General features: G+C 44.0%; 1 protein-coding gene across 1 annotated transcript in view; it reads right to left on the bottom strand.

Annotated features, from left to right (window-relative positions):
• PTPRT (protein tyrosine phosphatase receptor type T) overlaps positions 1-10,886 on the bottom strand; it is a 489,127-nt gene extending 478,241 nt beyond the window's left edge. Inside the window, exon 1 of the mRNA XM_058814983.1 lies at positions 10,764-10,886. Coding sequence (XP_058670966.1) covers positions 10,764-10,833 — 70 coding nt within the window. The 5' untranslated portion in view covers positions 10,834-10,886. The remainder of the gene's footprint in view (positions 1-10,763) is intronic.
• Between the last annotated feature and the right edge of the window lie 10,824 nt (positions 10,887-21,710).

Raw genomic sequence — 21,710 nt, 5'->3', positions numbered from 1 at the left:
TTTTTTTTCCTCACTCTACCTCCTCTTCTGTTCCCTCGTCAACAGCATTATAATAAAGTCAGAAGTTTTAGAGGAAAAAAAGCCTGCAGTGGATTGTTCAATTTTTTGTCCTGTCTAAATTAAAGTGACTCAGACAGAGTTCCCACCATTTCCTCTGGGACACAATTCCACAGCTTCATGGATCTGCAGTAAGATTTTCATAATGCCCAAAGTAATTATTTGCTTGTTTTTATCTCATTCTATTCCTTTCACTGTACATTAAATATTTCTCCCTTATTCCCCTTCCTTCCCTCTGAGGTACTCTCCCCTTCCCAGCTCCATTCTCAGTTAGAGATGCAGAAATTAAATGGATTTAGATACTGTAAATCTCTCTTCAAAGAGGAGAAATTGCTGTCACTTGTGTGTACTCTCAATATGTTAATTTGTCACCCCTGGAAATAAGAGGATGCTCAGGGAGAATATTCCAGGCAGAAAAAAATCCTGATATATACTTTTTAAAATACAAACACAGCAGGTGGCACATTCTGCCCTTAGTGCATTTGCTGCTTTTCAAACCCACGTTCAGTTTGATGCAAATATGCCACCAATTACCAGTCAGTCCTCTCAAAAATCTCAGCATTAATCACCCCCAGATTCCTCTCCTCCACTCAAAAATCACTTTGTATATACCTTCACTCTGCATTTACATTGTAATACTACTCAGGATTTCTGCTAAATTTCTGTTTGAGACGCTCAATGCCGACTTTTTTTTTAAGAACTGAAAATTTGAAAGTTTACCATCACCAAGCAAAACTTACACAGGAACTACTTCTAAATGTTCTCAGTTTTAATAGAAATTGCATCAGAAGTCTGAATGTGATGAGTGATCCTTTTGTCATCCCCTATGAGGAAGAACTTTGTGGATAATCCAAATACTCTCCTGTATTTTCTGCAGCAATTCTAGCATGAATTACACTTGGCAAGCAGCATGATACAAGTTTGGGGTTTATTTGTTGTTAATGCTGCTGCTGTTTCATGTTTTAAACATCTGCAAGTCACCCTGAAGTCAGTGACCACTGGGAATTACATTAAAGGACAGAAGGAAATTTAATATTTCTTTCACTGAAACATTCATTTATTGGGCATTCTGTTAGCAGTAGCAGCTCGTCAGCATGGAAGCAAAACCTCTTTAAAAATACAAACAAAACAAAAACAAAACAAAAAAACCCCACACCATCAAAAAACCTACACCAAATAATCATACCAAAACCCAGGAGTGATTCAATATAGACAACTGCCAAGTGACCTTCAGAAATCACCAATAAACATTCCAAAACTTTACTTCCCAGCCATTATCAGAAATGCTTTTGTATTATTACTAGAAAATCAAAGTGCAAGGGTAAAGCAGATGTCCAGTGCAGCTGTACTCTGTATGTTAATTTTTTTCACAATAAATATGCACAGAAATCTTAATAAACACATTATAGAACATGGAAATCTTTGGCAGATAGAAAAGCTTTATTATGAAAAATGCAAAGTTGAGTGTTTACTTTAAAAGGGTTATTTTTGCTTGGTAAGTTCATTTAAGGACAATTAATTATACTTTCTTATTTTTGCAGGCTCTGGCCTTGGCAGTCTCCAGGGTTATCCCTGTGCCAACAGAGACACTGTGTTTATTTCCAAGCTTTCCACTTCTCTGATCATTCCTACCACGTGCTGATAGCTGTTAGTACATACACAATCTCCCATGTTTTAATCATAAAAATATTTACTGTTTGCGTAGGAAACCCTATCACCAACAAAAAATTTATTCAGGAAGCTGGGGAAATGTTTTGAACAACATTTGCATAGCAAAAAATCTCTTTTAAAATGAGATTTTTTTTTTCTGTTTTTGGAAACCTATTATTTTTTACTAGATCACACGGATTCATCCTCCCTGATGGAATATATTTGAAACTCAAGAACTGCGGGGAAGTGGCTGGTTTGGAGCAGCTTTTTTCAACAAAATAATTATTCAGGTTGGATTTACATGAAATCACAAGTGGGTCTAGATTTAATTTATACAAACAAGTAAATTCTCAATTCCCACAAGGAAATAGGGGGTGCAATGCAGCATCCCTGGTAAGGACCAAATGCACTGTTTGTGCCATGGAGTCAGGGGATGCTGGCAGCCCTCCAGCCCTGCTCTCTGTACCTGCCTTGCCAGGCAGGAGAGCAGCAGAGGCCCCAGGGCACCTTCCAGAGAGGGAATGAGTCAGTGCTGGCACAGCAGCCACACCACAGGAGCTTCCAGCCACCCATCTGAAAGTCAAATCCATCAGCTGATTGTGCCCTGTGCAGCCAATGCAACACAAAAAAAATCTGTCTCAAGTGAAAGGCTCAAAACCAGATCTTGAAGGGAAGGGGCAAAGATGAGTGACTGGTTTTATTCAGGTGGGTGATAGCTCCTGGATGTTTAATTAGGGTTGGCTGCTGCACAGTTTGAGGCACATCTGGGCTGTCTGGCACAGGCTCTGACCCAGGCCCAGTGAGGCACTGAGGTACCCAAAATATCCTGATCTATTGTAAGTGTAGGGCCAGTGATGAAGGAAGGAATGATGAGGAGGACTCCATGTTCTCAGAAAGTTAATTTATTACTTTATACTATTTATTTATTAATTTATTGCTATTATACTATATTATATTAAAGAACACTATACTATACTAAAGAATACAGAAAGGATACTGACTGAATGCTAAAAAGATAATAATGAAAACTGGTGACTCTCTCCAGAGCCCTGACACAGCTTGGCCCTGACTGGCCAAAGAGTGAAAACAACTCCCAGCAGAATGCAATGGAACAATCACCTGTGGGTAAACAATCTCCAAACACATTCCAATGTGAGCACAACACAGGAGAAGCAAATGAGATCAGAATTGTTTTCCTTTTCTCTGAGGCCTCTCTGTGCCCTTCACCTTCTCAGGAGACAAAACCTGGGCAAAGAAATGATGTCCAGCGAACGTGAATTCCACACTGATCAGCCACTGTGGGACAGCCAGAGTGTAAATATGATAGGCTTTTCCTCTCACATGCTTATTCCTTCCCACTTCTGAAATCAAGTGTGCAACTGTAGTGTGAGCACACGAGCAGAACTATGAGATACCAGCTGAGCTGGAGGAGCAACAGGGAGAACTGCTGCTGGCATGGTTAAGGCTCTCAAAATACTAGCAACTGGCAAATATAACATATAAATAGATGCTTTTCTAAGCAAACCTAGAATGGGCTGCTGGTAAATTCTAAATATTCACATCAGTTTGGTTTGTGAAGGGAGATATCAGTGGAATGAAAGACAAGAGCTAGGTGCTGTATCCCATGTTTCAGGCTAAGGAGCAAAGTTTACAGCCATGAGCTATCTCACAATGACTCTGGTGGACGTTTAGCTTAAAGAAAGAGAGATTCTATCAGTGCTAGCCACCCTCCCAGCCTGAGAGCATCCAGCAGCCCGCTTCAGAGCTTTATTTTATGTCTGCTTCTTCACTGTTTCTGTTCTGGCAAAGTCCCCTTTCCTCTTTCTCTTCCTACTGCTATAAATTTACCATATTCTCCTTCCCATCACTCTCTCCATCACTAACCCCCACCAAACACCAGGATCCTGTGAGCTGCCACCCTTCTTGCTTGACTGTGGCACTGCTCACGTTGCTGCTGCGGTTTCTGTTTCTCCCTTATACAACTGCAAAGAAAACATTCTTCAGGATATCAAAAACCCCAGTAATTTGTGCCTCTAAAGCATTTAGCAGTTGGCTCTTCAAGGGTTCCAAAGGTACCACACAACAAAGCCATCCCTTCAGGTTTAATAAACAATTAGGAGGGGAAAAGGAGTTTCTATTAAAGAGGCTCATTAGGAGAGGACTTGGTACCATTGCAAAAGTGGCAATTGCCTCTCTGGGATGAGAAGGTAACAATGAGAAGGTCACAAGCACTTCTGCCCAGCCACTTGACAATCACACCCAAGCTAAAGACCAGAGAAAGCCCAGAACAGACTTTTTAGAGATATTCACCTCTTTTAAACAGGTGGACGTGAATGGAAAACACCAGAAATAGCTCATTATTGTTTATTTTGGTGCTTAAGAACAAATTAGTAAAAAATTCTTGGTACCAGCCAAGAATAACCAGAGTTACACAGATAGCCTCTTGCCTCAGCTGGTTGGGTTTTTTTTTTAATCTACCTCTCAGCCACACATCTCTGTAGAAACATCAAAACCACAAAATATTTCCCTGAGAAATGACTGACTGTGGTAGAAACACACCGCACTTTACACTTTCAGCAGCAACTGTTCCCATTAGAGCACTGAATTCCCACCTAGGAATGCAGAATGAGATTTGGGCTGCCCCTACCTAAGTGGGTACATGTTGACAGCAAATCCCTTTTCTGGAGGAACAAACCATCAAGCTCAGCAGCTTCCCATCCTGCTGACAGAAGTGCTCTTCTGCTTATCCAGCAAATGCTGCTGCACTTCCAGTAAATATTTCTAAAGGAAGAAAGGCCCATTATAGAGCAGTCAGATTGCTTTAATTCCCTTCTTCCTCCCCTGCTTTGTGCCCTACTTCTACTAGTTGGTCACAATCACACACTGCTTTTCACTCCTACAAATCATCATTATCTTCTCAAATAAACAAAACCACGTGGCACCACTACCATCCCCGACTCCACACTTTGCCATTAAATAAAAGACCCCGAAAGCTCACGTCAAAGTTGGTATATTTGCTTATTTAGGATTTCTTTTCTCCCCTCTGCTATTGAGGGTTGATCTTTGAGTCAGTAATAAGGGGAAGAAGATTCACACATGTTCAGATTAAGGTAGCAGCAACAAATTCAGCAATGCTGGAGTCAAAAGCAAAATATTCCAATAAAACATCCCCAGCACATCCTGAAGCCCTACTTTTGCTCACACAGGTAATGATACTTTCCTGAAATTCAAAAGAGGGAAGGATTGATTTTCAACAACAAAAAAAATGGATAAACTCTGGCTGAAGCGGTGAAGTGGTAATACTCCTGGTTTTGTTGTTCTTTACAGCATTGCAGAGGAGAAGAGTGGAGCAGCCCTCCTTCACTCCACAGCTGAATTCACAGCCAGGAGCTGCTTCCCAGTGATTCAACACAGTCACTACCAGGAAGGAAGCTGAGATTGACAAGGATATATGTGGAAAAAAAAAGTGATAAACTCTGTTTCCTCTGCAAAGCCAGATCTGAAGCCATTTCAGCTAAGCAAACATGAGATATGGGACACTTTGAGCACTTCCAGCACAAAGGGAGCAGCATGGCTGAACAAAGAGCTTTGCGTAAGCGGAGGTCGCTCAGGCTGCAGCACTGATCTGTGCCCACACAACATCATCAGCTGTCAAACCCCACAGCCTTCCTCAGAGATGAGCTCAAAAATATCAAGGAACAAGAGCCAGGTCCCATCCTCCCAAAATTCATAAGCAGCTCAATCATTCTTCAGCTACATGAGCAGCACAGCTTCAAACAGCAGCAGAATTCACCAAGTCGGTTTGAATTCCCAAGGCTGCAGTCCCAGGGGGATCCAGCTGGAGAAAAGGAATCAAGCAACTGGCCTTGGATTGATTTACAAGCACTACTTAAAAGAAAACAAGATAACCAAAGGAGACCAAGCACTAAGTAGGTTCTTTCTTCCTGGGGTTTCTTGTCCTGTTTTACCAGGACTTCCTAGAATTACATCATCTTTAACTGGGGCATTGAACAACACCTTAGCAGCTTTCCTTCTCCAGAGATCCTTCTTCTCTTTAGCTGAAATTTCTTTCTTATCAGCATTTTCCTCTGGAATGTGCAATGTCCTGCCATCCAGTTTACAAAGCATTTGACATCTCTGAACTGCAGTGATAGATGGGATGTATTTATTGGATATTAAAAAACAAGCAGGACTGATTAAATGATGCATAGTCTGATTAAGACAGTAATTGTCTCCTTTACCATGAAGATGCATGATCTTTACAGCTCACAATAATGAACCCTTTTTGTTATGTAATGACAAGTGCACAGAAAAATAGGACCAGGCTGTGAGAAGTCCTCACTGATGCCATCAACAACATCCACCACTTTTGCGTGCCTGCTCTTTTTCTCTGGTTCTGCCTGGAATGGCATTCAGAGTAAGGGACAGCACTAGGCCAGGAAGGTGGCAGGGTAAGAGGTAGGTAAAGATGTCTCAAAAATAAGCAGGGACCACCTAAATGAAGGTACATCCAGCACAAACAGGGGAGAGCACCAGCTAAAGAAAAATATGAAAACTAGGAACAGTGAGTGGTATAAAAAAAGTGACTCCAGGCCAAATACATTGGCTTCAATGAGCCAAGTAATGCTGCTCCATAAAACGTTCCAGAAATACCACAAGAGCCATATACCACCTTCTTATCAAGAATATGAGCACAGAGCCAAGGAATGGCAACCCACAAGCCCTTCCCCAGGGGAGTGGAGCCCTCTGCTACTGAGGCAAGGGGAGACACAGAAGGTTTCCTGCTTCACAGATGGAGACCTGGACTACAACTTGTTCACAGCAGCAGGTGACCCCTGCATGCTGCTGCTATTTCAAATTCATGTAAGGGAAGTCTCATCTATGGATGTTCCTACAAGCATTTTTTTGGAAGCTCAGTTACATTTTTAATCTGTGCCTTACAAGACAGCGAGGAAACAGACTGCAGCAGTTTCCATAAAAAATTAAGGGATGTCTCTCTAGAAAGACAGAGGGCTTTATATAGCAATGCACACACGCACACACATCCTGCTGCTCATCACCCAAACACCGTAAGGGTTTCTGGGGATGTCAACCAGGCTGCAGGATTTCTGTGGGAAAGCAGAAGTATTATCACTCTCATCACTGAGCAAAGCCATGTATTCAATCAGATTTTGGTAGGTTGATTTCAGACAACATCTGCTATTTTTATTCTTTTTCTCAATTAGGGCCACATTTAATCAGTCTCAAATTTGCCTGTTGCCAAAATATTTAAGTTCCAATGCACGCCTCTCCATTGTACAGTCAGTATTTTCCATTCAGGCAAAGAACAATACCTGCCAATACACATTTGTGCACCTCACTTATAAAATCACAATGAAAATTACCCGAGGCATAAAACAACTATTATGATAAATAATGAGCTTTAAAAAACCCACACCATACACATAGAGAGAATCAGAGACACTGATCCTTCTGTGCTGAACGTTATTCAAGACGATTGTCAGAGCAATGCTGAACAGATCAATTTATTTCTCTTTCTTCTCTCCACTTAACTGGATTTCATGTACAAAAGTAATTGTTCCTATAAGAAACAACCCTTGTCCGTGGCTTTCGAGGTTCAAAGCCTCAGACCTACATCTTTACTACTATTCGGGTTTCCATGGCAACAGATGATGGTGCCTTCTGAAAAAAAAATATACTTTAATATTCTACAGTAAGTGCCCCAAATCATTCCCGTAATATTAATGAAAACTGGAGCACGTGGGCCTGCACGCAGAGCATAACAGACTTTAAAAGTACAATTAAACAAGAGAAGCAGAGCTTAGGGACTTGGATGGTTAAAAAGGGCTCTGCATTTGTAAAAGAGAAGGATTATCCCTCAGAGATTCACAGACGCCTTTATACACACAGTGACCTTTCGTTGCCGCTGTCGAAAGAGGCAGTTTCACAACACCACCTTCTTAGGATTAATTGTTTATGTATTAGAAAACAAATCGAGCCAGCCGGGGATAAAAATAAAGTGGAATTGTGGCGCTAACAGCTCCCCAGAGGGAGAGAAAAGTGATTATTGAGTTAAATGGCTGCATTGTTAACAACTGCCACACAGAGCAGCTCGCTCAGAAAGGCCCGTTTTTCACCGCCAATTTACTGACAGCAAAACCTCAGCAAATGAACTCCTACTAAATCAAGGCTTCCCCAAAAAAATTTCCTCGCAGTTTGCTCCCTTTTCATCTTCTCTCCCGGCCGGACGAGCCCTGTGTAATGAACTCCCAGCTGCCGCAAGTTCGCGATGTGGCAGCGGCCCTTGGGAGGGTTCAAGCTCTGTCATCAAAGCAAGGAGCAGGACAGGGGGGAAATTAAATTAAGCGCTGCCATCAGAAGAAAAACAAGTGTTAAATAATCTGGTGTGCGGGTCAACAGCCCCCATGTAAACCCTCTGTCCTACTTTCCCCACCGGATGCTTTTTCACAGCTGCAAATGACTTTAATCTCTCTATTTATCCCCCCTGTTGTGTTAAAAATCCTCACAAAACAGAAAATAGCAAAGTGTGCGGCAACTGCAGGAATACCCCACATGTTCTGGTGGGAGAAAAAACGCACACGGACTTTCAGGAAAACTTCCCTGTAAGCAATGCTGCCTCAAAATCCTGAAAGAACTGGGTACTGCTATCATTACCTGGTGCTGCCTCTGTGTCTGGCACGGAAAAGTAAAGCATTTAAATTAGCAGCTGACCCTAAAGCTGACAAAAAGTTTAGAACGTCGAAAAGCATATGTTGAGTTACAAACAAATACAGAGACTGCAGGGAAGGGGAAGTAATTGCTGGGGGAAAGAGTTATAAATAGAGTGATGGAGAAATTACATAAAGAAATGAGTGGTAGCCAGCTCCCTCAGGATGAAATGAGGTATTCCAGGGAGAAACCAAGAGCATTCTGCTGTCTCTTTGTAGTATTCCTAATTTTACGTGTGGAATAACACAAAGCAGCAGCAGCTGTGCAAATCGGGTAAGAACTGACTACATTTCCTCTGGACTTGTGCCTTTCCTATTTCCTAGTCCAGCGATCATTTAAGAAAAATAAGTTTAAAAAAAATAATAACAGCCAACAACTTGCACAGCGATTTTTCGGGATGTTTAACAAAAGGCTGCTGTATAAACGCAGTAGTCTTTGAAAAATAATCGGAGACGGGAGGTATTTGCATCCTAAAAGTTATGGAGAGAGCACCACCTGATGGAAGACGTGGAAAGACACCGATGACATTAACTGGAGCCACTCCAAACTTCACGGAATTTTCAGGGACAAAGTGAACCTGCAAAATTTTGCTTTTTACCATTCCAAAAAATTTTTTAAAATCACCTACAGGGACACAGTCCAGACCGGTACACTTCACAGCAGATATTTATTTTAAGAGTAGAAAGCTTTCTCCTCATTTCAGTCCCACAAGCAGCTCAGAAACAGTTATTAAAATCAGTGCCTCTTACTTTGCATGGCAGGATGCACACTCAAATAGGAGGGAGAAGGGGATTCTAATAATTTTTTTAAAACCCTCACAGTTACTATTTCCACTGAACTGATAATTAAAATATTTCATGGCTTTCCTAAAAATAATTGAAATATGTTAAATCTTCATGCGTTTAGCTCATATTACATTATCTCCCTCAAATACAAAGTGCCTTCTGCCCCCTTAAAACTTTGCTATTTTCCCAGAACACTCTTCTTCATTTAGCCAAGCATCTGGCTAAATGATTCATCAAAAGCCCGGGATCTAATCACAATTGATATGACAAGTGTCAAGAACACGAAAAACAGTTGGAAGGGAGAGAAAAGAAGGGAGGGGGGAAATAAATAGCTCCACATATTGCTTACTCAAGGAAGCAGTTATTTAACTAGGTTAGATCTCCCAGCCTCTCTAATAAATCTGTGCTTTGTGCAGTTGCCTAGCAATGTACACACGATCCCGGTGGTGTCAGAGGCAGCCGGGTTGGTGACAGCACCTCCAGCCAGCCCCGTCCCTGAGCCCAGGGGTTCGGGGGAAGGTGGGCACGGAGCTCAGCATCCCCGACACGCCACTGCTGCTGCTCTAAAACGGCGAGACACAGTCACCCGAGCCGCTGCTTCGAGTCACAAAAACCTTCTTGTGTTTGAGACGAACTCAACTTAGTTTCGTGCCTCCAGCACGCCCAAGTCAAGGACATGTATCCCTATTTAGTTAAGCAACATAACACAGGGAAATTTTAGTCGTCTTAAACATACAGATAGTTTTAAAATACTTTTTTTTCCCTAAGTCAAGAGAGAAGAAAGCTATTACTGCTTATCTTTTGGTATAAGCACAAACTGCAGTGAGAAAATGAATGTATTGCAAGATCCAGGATAAAAACAAGAGAGAAGAAAGCTTTGGATTACCTATAAAATAGCACAGGAGGAGAAAGCTAGCTCTATAAGCACCTGTCATCTTCAAGTCATTCAAACTATGCCTAAAGGAACTCGTAGGAGTGGGAAAATAGCCGGCTACTATTACTGTACACATGCCAGGGAGCAAAGTACTCCTAAACATCAGCGACAGACAAAGTGACAATTGGGAAGGAGCCCCCCGAGAAAGTTCCTGGAGCTGTAACATGCAAGTGCTCAAACAGCTGCCACTAAACTTCCCAGGGCAAGCCCAGACCCCTTCCCCTGGCCGGAGGGAAAGGCAGCGGCTCCACATCCCGCAGGAGCCAACTCCTGCCTGGGGCTCGCAAACCACCAAAAACCGCCTCGCGTGTGGCGAATCCCACAATAAAGGCGACGCTGCCATAAAGGCGACGCTGTCACCTCTTGCCACACGCAACTTCGGCAGGAGCGAGCCCTCCCCGGCCCCAGCCCCGGCGGGGCAGAGCCCCTCGCATCCCGGGTACCGGCGGGTACCGAGGCTGCTCGCTGCCGCTGGCCAGCGCCTTCCGAGGCGCCTCCATCCCCGGGATGGCACCGGGAGCTCCCTGCGAGGCCGCGGGGCTGGAGGCGCGGAGTTCGGGCTGCCGGGAGAGCCACCCGAGGGATGCAGGAGCGGGGGCATCACTCACCTGGGAAAACCTGGCCGTCCGCCCTGGGTAAGAGCTGCAGGAAAAAGACGATCGCGGCCACGCCGGTCATCCTTCCCCGGAGTTCACCTGCCCTCCGCGCTGCCGCGGAGCCGCTGCGTGCCCGCCGCTATCCCCCGCATTGGTGGCCGTGCGCGGCGGCGGCCCCGGCAGCCGGAGCCGCGGGGCGCTCGGAGCGGCGGGGGGCGGGCTGGAGGTGCCCCCCGAGCCGAGCCCAGCGCCAGCCGCGCCCCGCTGCCCCCCGGGGAGCCGCTCGCTGCCGAGAGGAGCGCGGCTTTGGGGGTGCTCGGTGCTTTATTCAAGGCCGGGCGATCGCTCGCACAGCGCCCCGCGGTAGCGGCTGGAGCGCAGCATCGCGCGGCGCAGGCAGGTTTGCTGCCACTGCCCTGGCAGCGAGGGGCTGGCGTTAAACGGAGGGCTGGGATTGGGGGTGGGATTGGGGCCGGCAGCGGCGCGGGGATGGGATGGGATGGAGGGAGCGACCCTCTGCTGGAGCCAAGGAGGAGATAGGCACCCCTCCACCACCCCCCGAGCCTTGCTGTTTGATGGAGCGGCTGCTACGAGCAGCTCACGGGCACCTACAGCTGAAAATAGTCATTTGCATCCTTATTCACTTTACTTTCGGGAGTTCACTGCTGAACAGCGAGGCACACCGCGCCCTGCGCACTCCCTCCTAGGGCTCACGCACAGGCAGGGAGACGATTCCGGGTGCAATTCTAAGAATCGCTGTCCACAGGTAACTTCTTGACCCAAAATGATAAGGGAGAAAGTGGGAAGGGGGATGGGGGGGGGGGGGGGTGGAACACCTAAGGCCTTGAATAGGACTGATCAGTCTGGATCAGTCACCTGGGCTGGATTCGCACAGGAAAAGGAGAGGAGTGAGCACCCGGACAGAGCACCTGTGCGGCCGGGGATTGCAGCGGGGCAGGCGGGCTGGCACTGCCGGTGGCAGCCGAGCCCCGCTCCCGCCCGGCCCCGCTCCCTTCCCGCTGCTCCCCGCCCGGCCCCGCTCCCTTCCCGCTGCTCCCCGCCCGGCCCCGCTGTGGTTCCGGCGCTGCCGGGCCCGAAGGGGGCGGTGTTGGACCGGCGGCGGCTGCGGCGCTCCCGGGGCTGCCCCGGGCACGGGCAGCGCTCCCCCTCCCAAGCACCGCTCTGTGTTTGAAACAAGCGCCTGGCGATTCGTTTTAAGTACTACGAGAGCTCCGGACACTTGGAATTAAGGGAGTAGTACCGGTGATATTTTTGCCCGACGTCCGGGAGAAGTGATGCATCTGACTTCACTGATACCAGAAGGCTAATTAATTACTTTATTATACTATATTAGTCTATATTATATTACACTATAATACATTACATCTAAACTGAATCTGCACAAGCACCCAACTCACCTGCCCAGAATCTCGTGACTGCCTGCTGACCCACAGTCTGCACACACCTGGCCCTGGCAGGCCAAGGAAACAAAACACCATCACTGTGGGTAAACAATCTCCACATTGCATTCTGCTGTGGCACAACACAGGAGCAGCAAATGAGATAAGGATTGTTTTGATCATTCTTTTCTCTGCCTCTCTCTCAGGTCCAGAGAATGTGAATCCCACAGAGGATGGAAGTTTGTTAGGGGCTGTGATGTCCTCAGGACTCAGCCTGGTGGGATAATCAGAAATTTCTTCACTGAAAGAGTGGTCAAGCACTGGAAGAGGTTGGCTTGGGGAGATTTAGAAGGCAGGTGGATGTGGCATTTGGGTTATGGGTTGGTGGTGTGCTTGGCACTGCTGGCTCAATGATCTTAAAGGTCTTTTTCAACCTGAACTATGCTATGGTTCTGTAGTAACCACTGAAAAATTGCACATTGCAGTCCTTCACTGCAAGAGCACCACCCTGGGAACCAACAGAGACAGCATCAGCATGTTAGACAGCAAATACTCCCCCTCAGCTGTTCACAGCCTGAGCCAGAAATGAGCTTGAGAGGTCCCTGTACCTCAACAGAGAAAGGTTTGTGTTGGAAGGGCCTTACAGACCATCCAGTGCCACCCCTGCCATGGGCAGGGACACCTTCCACTGTCCCAGGGTGCTTCAAGCCTGGCCTCAGACACTTCCAGGGATCAGGGGCAGCCACAGCTTCGCTGGGAACCAAATCCTATGCCCAGCCCTAAAACCCCTCCAGTCAGTGATGTGTGACCCTCTCTTTAGGTGTCAGCATCACCTCAGGAATTAAGGCACACCTCTACCTTTCATTCAGTACAAGGACAATCACAAACCAGTACAATTGTAGATGAAGGGAGAAAAGAGAACAGAACAACAACAAGAAAACCTCCTCACTAAATAATCTGCTAGGCAGCAGAAAGGATCCAGCCAGCACAGCAGACATAGAAACCACTGGAATAATAATATATAATAATTCTTAGATCAGTGCAAATTGCCTGGGCAATAAGAACAAAGTCTTGAAACACAGGGATGGTGCTGGTAAGAAATTAATAAAACAGCAGCAAAGAACAGCTGTAAAAACAAACTCTAAATAAAGTTGTTTTCATATTAACTGAAGAAAAGGGAAGAAACAGAAGCAAGTCTGGCATTCATGTTCAGAATGACAAAAAAAAATTGGTAAACTAAGTGACTTCCTGAGGTCCAAGGAGCTCAGGGAGAGAAAAGGAGAGAAACAATACTTCTTACAGCGCAGCTTTTCAAACTAAGAATTCTGCATCATAAGCAAGGTGAAGAAGGGTGGAAGGGAAAATCTGGATAGAGAAGAAAGGTTAGAAATAAATTGCCTACAAGAATCTAGGAAAAAACTGACAAGAGACAACTGTCTTGGACATCAAATAGTGCAAAGGCAAACATTAGACTGGACTAAAATCAGGCTAAAACTTTATGGAGGATTGTCTGAACTCAGAAAGTCTTGTAAGAAAGGAAAACAAAAAATATAAGATGCAGGATGACTGCAGCAAGAACATGATAAATTAAAATTAGGCAGATGTAAGCACAAAATCCCAAAGTCTGAAATTATTTCAGTTAATGGCAAAGTCAATAGATATTTGTAACCCAGGAGGATTGAAATAGTCTTCCAGACAACAACAACATCTTTGAGGACTAGATATATAGTGGTGGGATGAAATCCAGCTATTAAAAGAAGTTGTAAGGCTGGAGAAGGGAAATGAGAAAACATGCTGCAGATAAGGAATGTGTAATTTAAAAATAAAGAGCCAAGCCATCAGTATAACTCATTTACAGCTAAGGGAGCTCCTGAAATTCAAACAGAGCCATAATGTTGGTTCATAAACCATCAAGCAAGACAGGGACAAGTTGTGCTCTACAACTCAGGCGTTCACAAAGCAGTGATGCACACAAAAGCTTTTATAATAGGTGGCTTTGGAGCTGGCATGAAGAATTAAAACCCCTACAAAAGAATTTGTTAGACTTCTACATTTCAAGGCTAGTATGTATTACATGGTATTATTTACTGAAAATGGTAAAGAAAAGTTCTAAGTCTGATCTCATCCTGGTGTACAACACCACAGCTGATTTTGCTGTTACTAATAACTCTCAAGTGGCTTTAAAAAAGACAACATTGACATACTCTGAAGACTTCTTGAGCTTGTTGCTTGAGGCTTCTTGACTCTGTAAAACTGTTCCTTTACTGGGTCAGATGAGACCAAAAAAAAGTAATTCTTTGGTTTCCAGGGACAATCTGTACCATTTGTGGTGGGGCCAATGAAGTGCTAAACAACTGAAGGCACTGTCACATTAGGACAGCTGATGCATTTAATCAAGGAAACACATTAAACACAGTCAGCTCACAAAACTGAAGCAATAGGTATGTTTGTGAAGTGTTTAACAAAAAAGTTAGTATGTAAATACCCAATCCTACTACCAGGCTAGAAAGGGAAGTTGGAGGAACTCCTCCAGTCCCCTGCAGTGTGCACAGCATCTCAGCTCCAGCAGAGAGCTGACTCACAGACCACAGCCAGGCTGCCTCTGCTGAGACACCACAGCTCCTCTGCCTGGAAGTGAGTACTCCACAGCCCATGGGCTGTTTTTGAAGGGGAGGAAAACGTCTTTTTGCAGTTCTACAGGATTCTTTGAGGGTGCACAGGTCCCCAAAACACAGCTCTCACTCAAGCCTGGCTCTAGGCAGAGTCCTGGAGGTACAGGAGAAGCTTAATCCCACACACCACTGGATGCTTAGAGAGAACCTCAGCTTTGACAAGCTCAATACACACCAAGATCAGTCAGCTCAACACAGCAAACTCTCTTTTCTCCCCTGAGGCAAGCAGTAAATATGTACTTAGAAATAAATACTCACACAACTTACAGTTCTCATTACAGGGCTGCCTATTAGGCAGCATCCTGGTTAAAAAACAGGATTGATGGGTGAAAGTTTTAGGTAAACTTCGATGGATGGATTAAAAGTTTCCACTTCCTTATATTATGCACTGAAAGTTTGGGCCTGGAATATGATCTGTTGAGCTTTTGTTGTCATGGTGTTAAAGAAAGGAAACTTAACTCCTCAGGTCATTCTCCTGATACCATTTGCAACTTCACCATCTGCCTTCCTGATTACAATTTTTTATTATTAGAAACAAACTGTCTCTCTAGTACTAGTTTCACTTCTTTGTGCAGATTAATCCATTTTTACAGATATATATGTGCACATCCAGACATGCCATCACCACAGGAAAAATAAACCCACACACCACATCTGTGCATAAACTTCACCACTGAGGAGTTAATGATAACCCAGCTCAGTGTGTACCAGGGAGAAAACCTCTGCCCAGTGCTCTGTACCCTGTAAGTGGTGCCTTATCTGTTTTCCCACTCCCCCCAAGTAATCAGCACAATTACAGATAATTATGTGCTCAAATACAGAGCCCAGCTGCTTTTTCCAACCTGGTTACAAGTTGAAATCATTAATCGATGTCACACACATTGGCACTGATCTCTCATGCATTATCCTCATTAATAAGTTTCTTCCTTTCTGAAGATAAAGAAATTAACTACCAGCCATCAATTATTCAGAAATACAAGTTCACCTTTAGACATGAGCACAATGACACCTTCTGGGAAATGCTAAAAGGCCCTGGATCCAGCAGTTTATTTTAACAATGCTGGATTGTGGAAAAGCAATCTATTAATACCATAGGCAGACACATGTAAATAGAAAGGTACAGCAAGGAGGCAACATCAAAACAGTCTAAAAATGTCAAACAGCCCAGCAGTTGCTCTTCATTAGCAGCAAATCTTGAATTTAAACTTTATCTTCCCATATAATAGAATAAGAGTCAGAGGACCCTGATAAGCATCTTTCTAAAAGAAAGCACAACTTTCCATGGGTGTAGCTGAATTTATGGATCACAATTAATGAAGTTCCAGAGACAGCTGTCACACCCAAGGTATAGATTGCCTGGCTTTGCTTCACTACAGCTGGCAGAAGAGCAGAAGGGGCAGCACCTGGCTCCTGGTGCTGGCTGCAGGCTCAGGGTGGGTGGAACCTGCCCTGGGAGAGGGGATATTCCCTCTGGAAAACACCTGATTGTGCTCAGTGGGGAAAGCTCTCATGTGCAGCCTGAGATGGCAGGGACAGAGAAATCAGAGCCAGCCTAAAGGGAGCTTGGGCCAGCAGCACTGCAGATCCACAGCAGGCCTTGGAGAGGATTTTCTGAGCAGCAGGAATAGCTGGTGCAGAGTTTGTACTGTGCTGTTCCATGAGGGGACAGGCTGGGCACAGACAGATTGCTTAGCCAACCTTTTATTTTTATTCAATATTTTAAAGATCCCTCTGAGCTCTTCAGCATTATCCAAAGTTTGCAGTTCTTGCAGTGCCAGCTGTAAGTTATTGTCAAGGCAAAGCACAACAGAGGGATGTCAGTGTCATTGCTGCCACCTTCTGACTCACTGAGACCTCGAGTGCATTTCCCTGCACGGAATATTTCACCACTAATCCTATCCTTTTTAACTGTTTCCAAAGCACCGAGCAAGTAAAACTCCTGTTTTACCCAAGTTCCATCATGTACCTATTTCTGGATGGGGTCTCTGTACAAATCACAAACAGGACAGGACTGCTGTGGAACGTGCATTGAGCTGTTTGATTTTCCAGCATCAGCCTCATTCCATGGTTATGACAATGGGAAGATGCCACCAGCTCACATCCCAGGCAGCAGACAAAGAACTGAATGTTACAACTCACTTTATAAGTTTTTTGACCAATCACACAAAGCAAAAGCACATTGACAGTAGTTCTATCCAACCACTATAAGCACAGGTACCTTTGGTTAAACAATGCTGCTTATTTCAAATAAAATACCTGCTTGTGTGCCTTAAAGCACAATGCACAGAGCTCCATTATTAAGCTTCAAACTTCCTAATATCTCACTAGATAAACTTTTCTGCAGCTTAGAGAGCTATTCTAGACAAGTGTGAATACACAGACTATTGTTCTATTTGTCCTTACTTTTGACTTTTTAAATAAGTTTTCTGCTGACCTATCTCATGGCTGCTGTTTAGCTCTAATCACAGTTCTGCTGTCTCTTTTGCAGCTTTCCCAAAATCCTCTGATTTTATGGATTCCCAAAATTCCCCCTCTGGGTTCACTGAGCAGGTAAAACTCCTCTTTTACCCACCTTCCACCATGTACCATGACACATCTCAAGTTCTAGTGCTTGATGCTGCTCACTTTTCTCATTGAAAGCTTCCATGCAAGTTTTGTTTGATATAAAAGTAACCCAAATTAACACTGAAGTGGGGATCTGGAAGACATTTGCATCATCAAGGAGGTGTTATGCACAGCTTTTCAGAGGATGCTGCCAGTGAAAGGGGAACTAAGGACCATCAGCCACAAGGAACAGGGCAGCTCCTCCAGGCAGGGGACATGAATTTGTCCCCAACTCACACTACTCAGAAATTCCTCTTGCAATAGGAAACCTCAGCAAAACATCTGAAAGTGATATTCTATCTTTGTGTCTGTTGGGATTCAGAAACAGCTACTGTGTTTGACAGCTACAAAGAAGGGAGCATTCCAGTTAAAGATTACTCTAAGCCCAGTTTGTGTAGCAGGCAATAGCATGAATTCTGAAAACTTTTAAAAATCTCTTGATTTCTTTTTTTTTTTAGGGTAGAAGGAAGAATAAACAACCATGACAAGTTAAACTCCAGCTAGCATAACTGAAAGTAAACTTTTCCCCACATACATCAAGGGCAATATGACAAATCACAGACACTTCTGCTGCCTCGCTCTGTCTTCCTTCCCAGAAACTGCAGGATCCTGACTTGGAAGGTAAAGTTCTACAAGGTACATTTCACAAAAAAAAGAAACCCAAAAAATAAAATTAAAAAAAAAAAAAAAAAACAAAAAACAAACAAACACACACAAAACAAAAACCCTCGACAAAAAAACCAAACAAAAAACCCAACAAAAAACCCTAAAAATGCCAAAACCCCAATGGCCCCCCAAAAAAACACAAAAAGGAAAAAAAACAAAATAAAACAAAAAAAACCCCAAGAAACAACCTAAAAACCTATTAAAAACCTAAACAAATAAAACCCATCCAAAAAAAAAAAAAACAAAAAAAGACCAAAAAAACCCAATCCCCCCACCAAAAAAAAAAAAATAAAACACAAAAAAACCCAATAAAAAACCTAAACAAAACTGAACAAGAGTATAATCCATTTAGGTTAATCCATGAAAAATGGCAGACAGAGTTGTCTCAACCACTCCAGCTTGTAAAACTTTGGAAATCACAGTTTGTCAGAAAGGAGAAGGCAGAAGAATTCAGCACTTCATACACGTGTGAACCCACAGCAAGTTTTTCACTTTTAGTTTGCAGATAGAAAATCAGAACCTGTCACTACATGGATGTACCCCAAAAGTACAAAGTAGAGATAAGTAGGAAGAATTTCTGCATAGATTGGGTGGGCAGGCATTGGAATGGGCTACCCAGGAAGTGGGGAATCACCATCCCTGCAAATGCTCCAAAACCCCTGTGGATGTGGCACTGAGGATGGGGATTAGCTGAACGTGGTGCTGCTGCTGTATTGACACAGTTGGACTTAATGACCTTTAAAGGTCACTTCCAGCCTCAGAAATTCTGTGATTGCAGCTTCTCTAGGAAGTCTAAGAGGCCTAGAACATTGGGAATTATTTTAAAAGTAAACCAGTTGTGTTAAAATTTATGGCAACGTGCATTAGCTCAGAGTAAACCATAAATTGTCCCCTTATTTTCTCTGAGCTGTACCAGCGGATTTAAGTCCAAATAAAGGAAGCAGCTGAGCACTGGCAGGAGGTGGAAGCCTTCCTTCTTCCTGCACAGCACACAGAGCACCAGCCCCTGCAATGTGCCAAGGACTTGTGACTAAAGAGTCACATCCATTTTGCTCTCCTCATTCAGGAAAAGGTGGATGTTTTCAAGTAAACTCCATGGAAAACTTGCAAATTCCACAACTCCCATTTTTAATGGATTGCTCATGAAGCTTATCTAATAAAATCTACAGGGAGATTTATAAGCTAACATAACGATAGCAAATATTTTTTGGTTAGGAATTTGCTGCAGTGTTACAGCCAAGCATAAACTTTATCAGTTATTTGGAAAATATAGAGTGCCATAAAATAAAAGTAATTAGAATTAATGTATCTTCACTCTCCCCCCCCCCAAAAAAATATCACTTAATTCCTCTTTAAGACATAGCCATTCATCAGGGTTCATTAAGGCCATATTTTGCTCTCAGTGCTGTGTCATTAACAGTCATTAGCAGAGGATGCAGGAACACAGAGTCACAGAGCAGAGCTTCAGCAGCTTGGGAAGCAAAGGAGCAATCTCCTCCTCAGGCCAAGGTGGTGTTTGGGACAAAAGGCCTGTAGCAAACACAACCCCAGCCACCCTTCCTATTAATATTCTTGGAACAGCCATTCCTTCACTATTTAATTCAACTTTCCCTCCTCCTTTGACATCCCATCCCACGGCACAGTCCATCTAAAGGCATTTAGGTGAACAATTAACATTTGTAGACCTCTTTAAGACTTGGACAAGGGTGCAAGGCCTCCCCTCTATGTCACCCTGTTCTTCTAAAGTTCTTCTAAGCCTTCTGATGTTTACATTTCTGTAATGGAGTTTCTCACACACTTTTCATGTAAATAATGTTTGTTTTGCATTCCTTTCTGGAGGAGGAGAGAATTGATGGACTGTTGGTTTGACCAGTGTGGCTGGAGAGGCGGCAAATTCATCCTCCAATCCATGGCCCCTTTTGGAATTCTAGAAATATCAAGATCCAGAAATAAGCATGCTTTACCTTAGACATCTCAGTGTGTGAGTGTCGTTCATTTTGTGTCATATTGTGACATCTCTACATTTCCCACATGGTGGTTCTTCATCTTCCCTATTCAGGAGCCCAAAACCTCCCACAAAGCCAAGTTCACCAACCCCCTGGCCCTGCCATTCCAGTGGCAAACTCCTTGGGCCTCTTGGACCAAAACACACCCAAAGCCTGGGGGGTGGAGGCAAGGACTGCTCATATTTCTCTTTTCTCATTAATGTTCTCCTGCAGGCTCTAATCTGGGTTTGCCATAGTCAGCACCATCAGCAGATGCAAGATATCCTACAGCAAGGAATGGCCTTCCTGTGCAAGCCTGTATTGCCCATTGAATTCCTATAGCTATCCTAAATTCAGCTTTTAGGAATAAAACTCAATAGCTGACAGCTGGCCAAAGTCACAGAATGGTTTGGATTGGAAGGAAACTTAAATCTCATCTCATTCAATCCCCTTGCCATGGGCAGGGACACTTTCCACTCTGCTAGGGTGCTCCAAGCCCTGTTCTTCTAAGTCTTCTGATGTTTACATTCTTGTAACAAACTTTCTCACGCAGTTTTATGTAAATAATTGTTTTACATTCTTATCTGGAAGAGGAGAAATTTGATGGGCTGTTAGTTTGCCCAGTGTCATTGGAGAGGTAGCACTGTCATCCTCCAATCCACTGTCACTTCTGAAAATATGTAAATGTTGGAGTCCGAAATTAAACTGTCCTTTTTGCCTTGGAGGTTCCAGTGTCTGCATCATTTTATTTCATGTCTATGGCAACACCAGGGTGCTCCAAGCCCTGTCCAGCCTGGCCTTGGACATTTCCACGGTTGGAGCAGCCACAGCTTCTCTGGGCACCCTGTGCCAGGGCCTGCCCACCCTCACAGGGATGAATTCCTTCCCAATATTCAATCTAAATCTAACTTCTTTCAGTTTAAAGCCATTTCCCCTTGTCCTGTCACTCCAGAGCCCCTCTCCAGCTCTCTTGGAGCCCCCTTAGACACTAGAGGGGCTCTGGTGCCTTCTGGAACCTTCTCTTCTTCAGACTGAGTACCCCAGGCCTCATAGAAAAGGTGTTCCAGTGCTTGGAGCATCTTTGTGGGTCCAGGAGCCTCCCTTCCCATGGCAGAGCAGTGAACATAGGTGGCCATCAGATACAAAAACCTTTCACTGCACCACTTGCAGCATTTTAAGCCTGGACTTGATAAGGCTGCTGAGAGCTCCCTGGTTCAGACAAGTGTCATGTGAATAAATTTGTCTTTGCAGCTTCCTAAACAATCACATAAAGTGCCTTTGCCTCTGTAAGTGCTTGTAAAGCAATCAGGCACTGATATGATAACCAAATGTTTCTCTAATAGTAATTATGATTCTTTGAAAAAACGCTCCTCTAACACTAATTTATTTTCTACTTGAAAGCCAATCTTGCTGGTTATTAGATATTCTCCTTCCTATCACAATCAGTAAATTATTAAAGAGCTGACCAGGCTTTGTTTTAAAATTATTCTCTTATGAAGCTCCCTGATACATTTACCCTGAATACTGAATGATTTTGAGGCCTCTAAGGACCCATGAATGATTTCTATTTACTACCTTTAGCAAAAAGCCTGTGTAATTAGTAGCAGGAATTTCACTTGAATCACAGCTACT

The sequence above is a fragment of the Ammospiza caudacuta genome, chromosome 15, assembly GCF_027887145.1.
Source record: "Ammospiza caudacuta isolate bAmmCau1 chromosome 15, bAmmCau1.pri, whole genome shotgun sequence".
Lineage (NCBI taxonomy): Eukaryota > Metazoa > Chordata > Aves > Passeriformes > Passerellidae > Ammospiza > Ammospiza caudacuta.
This window is presented reverse-complemented; position numbering and strand designations above follow the sequence as displayed.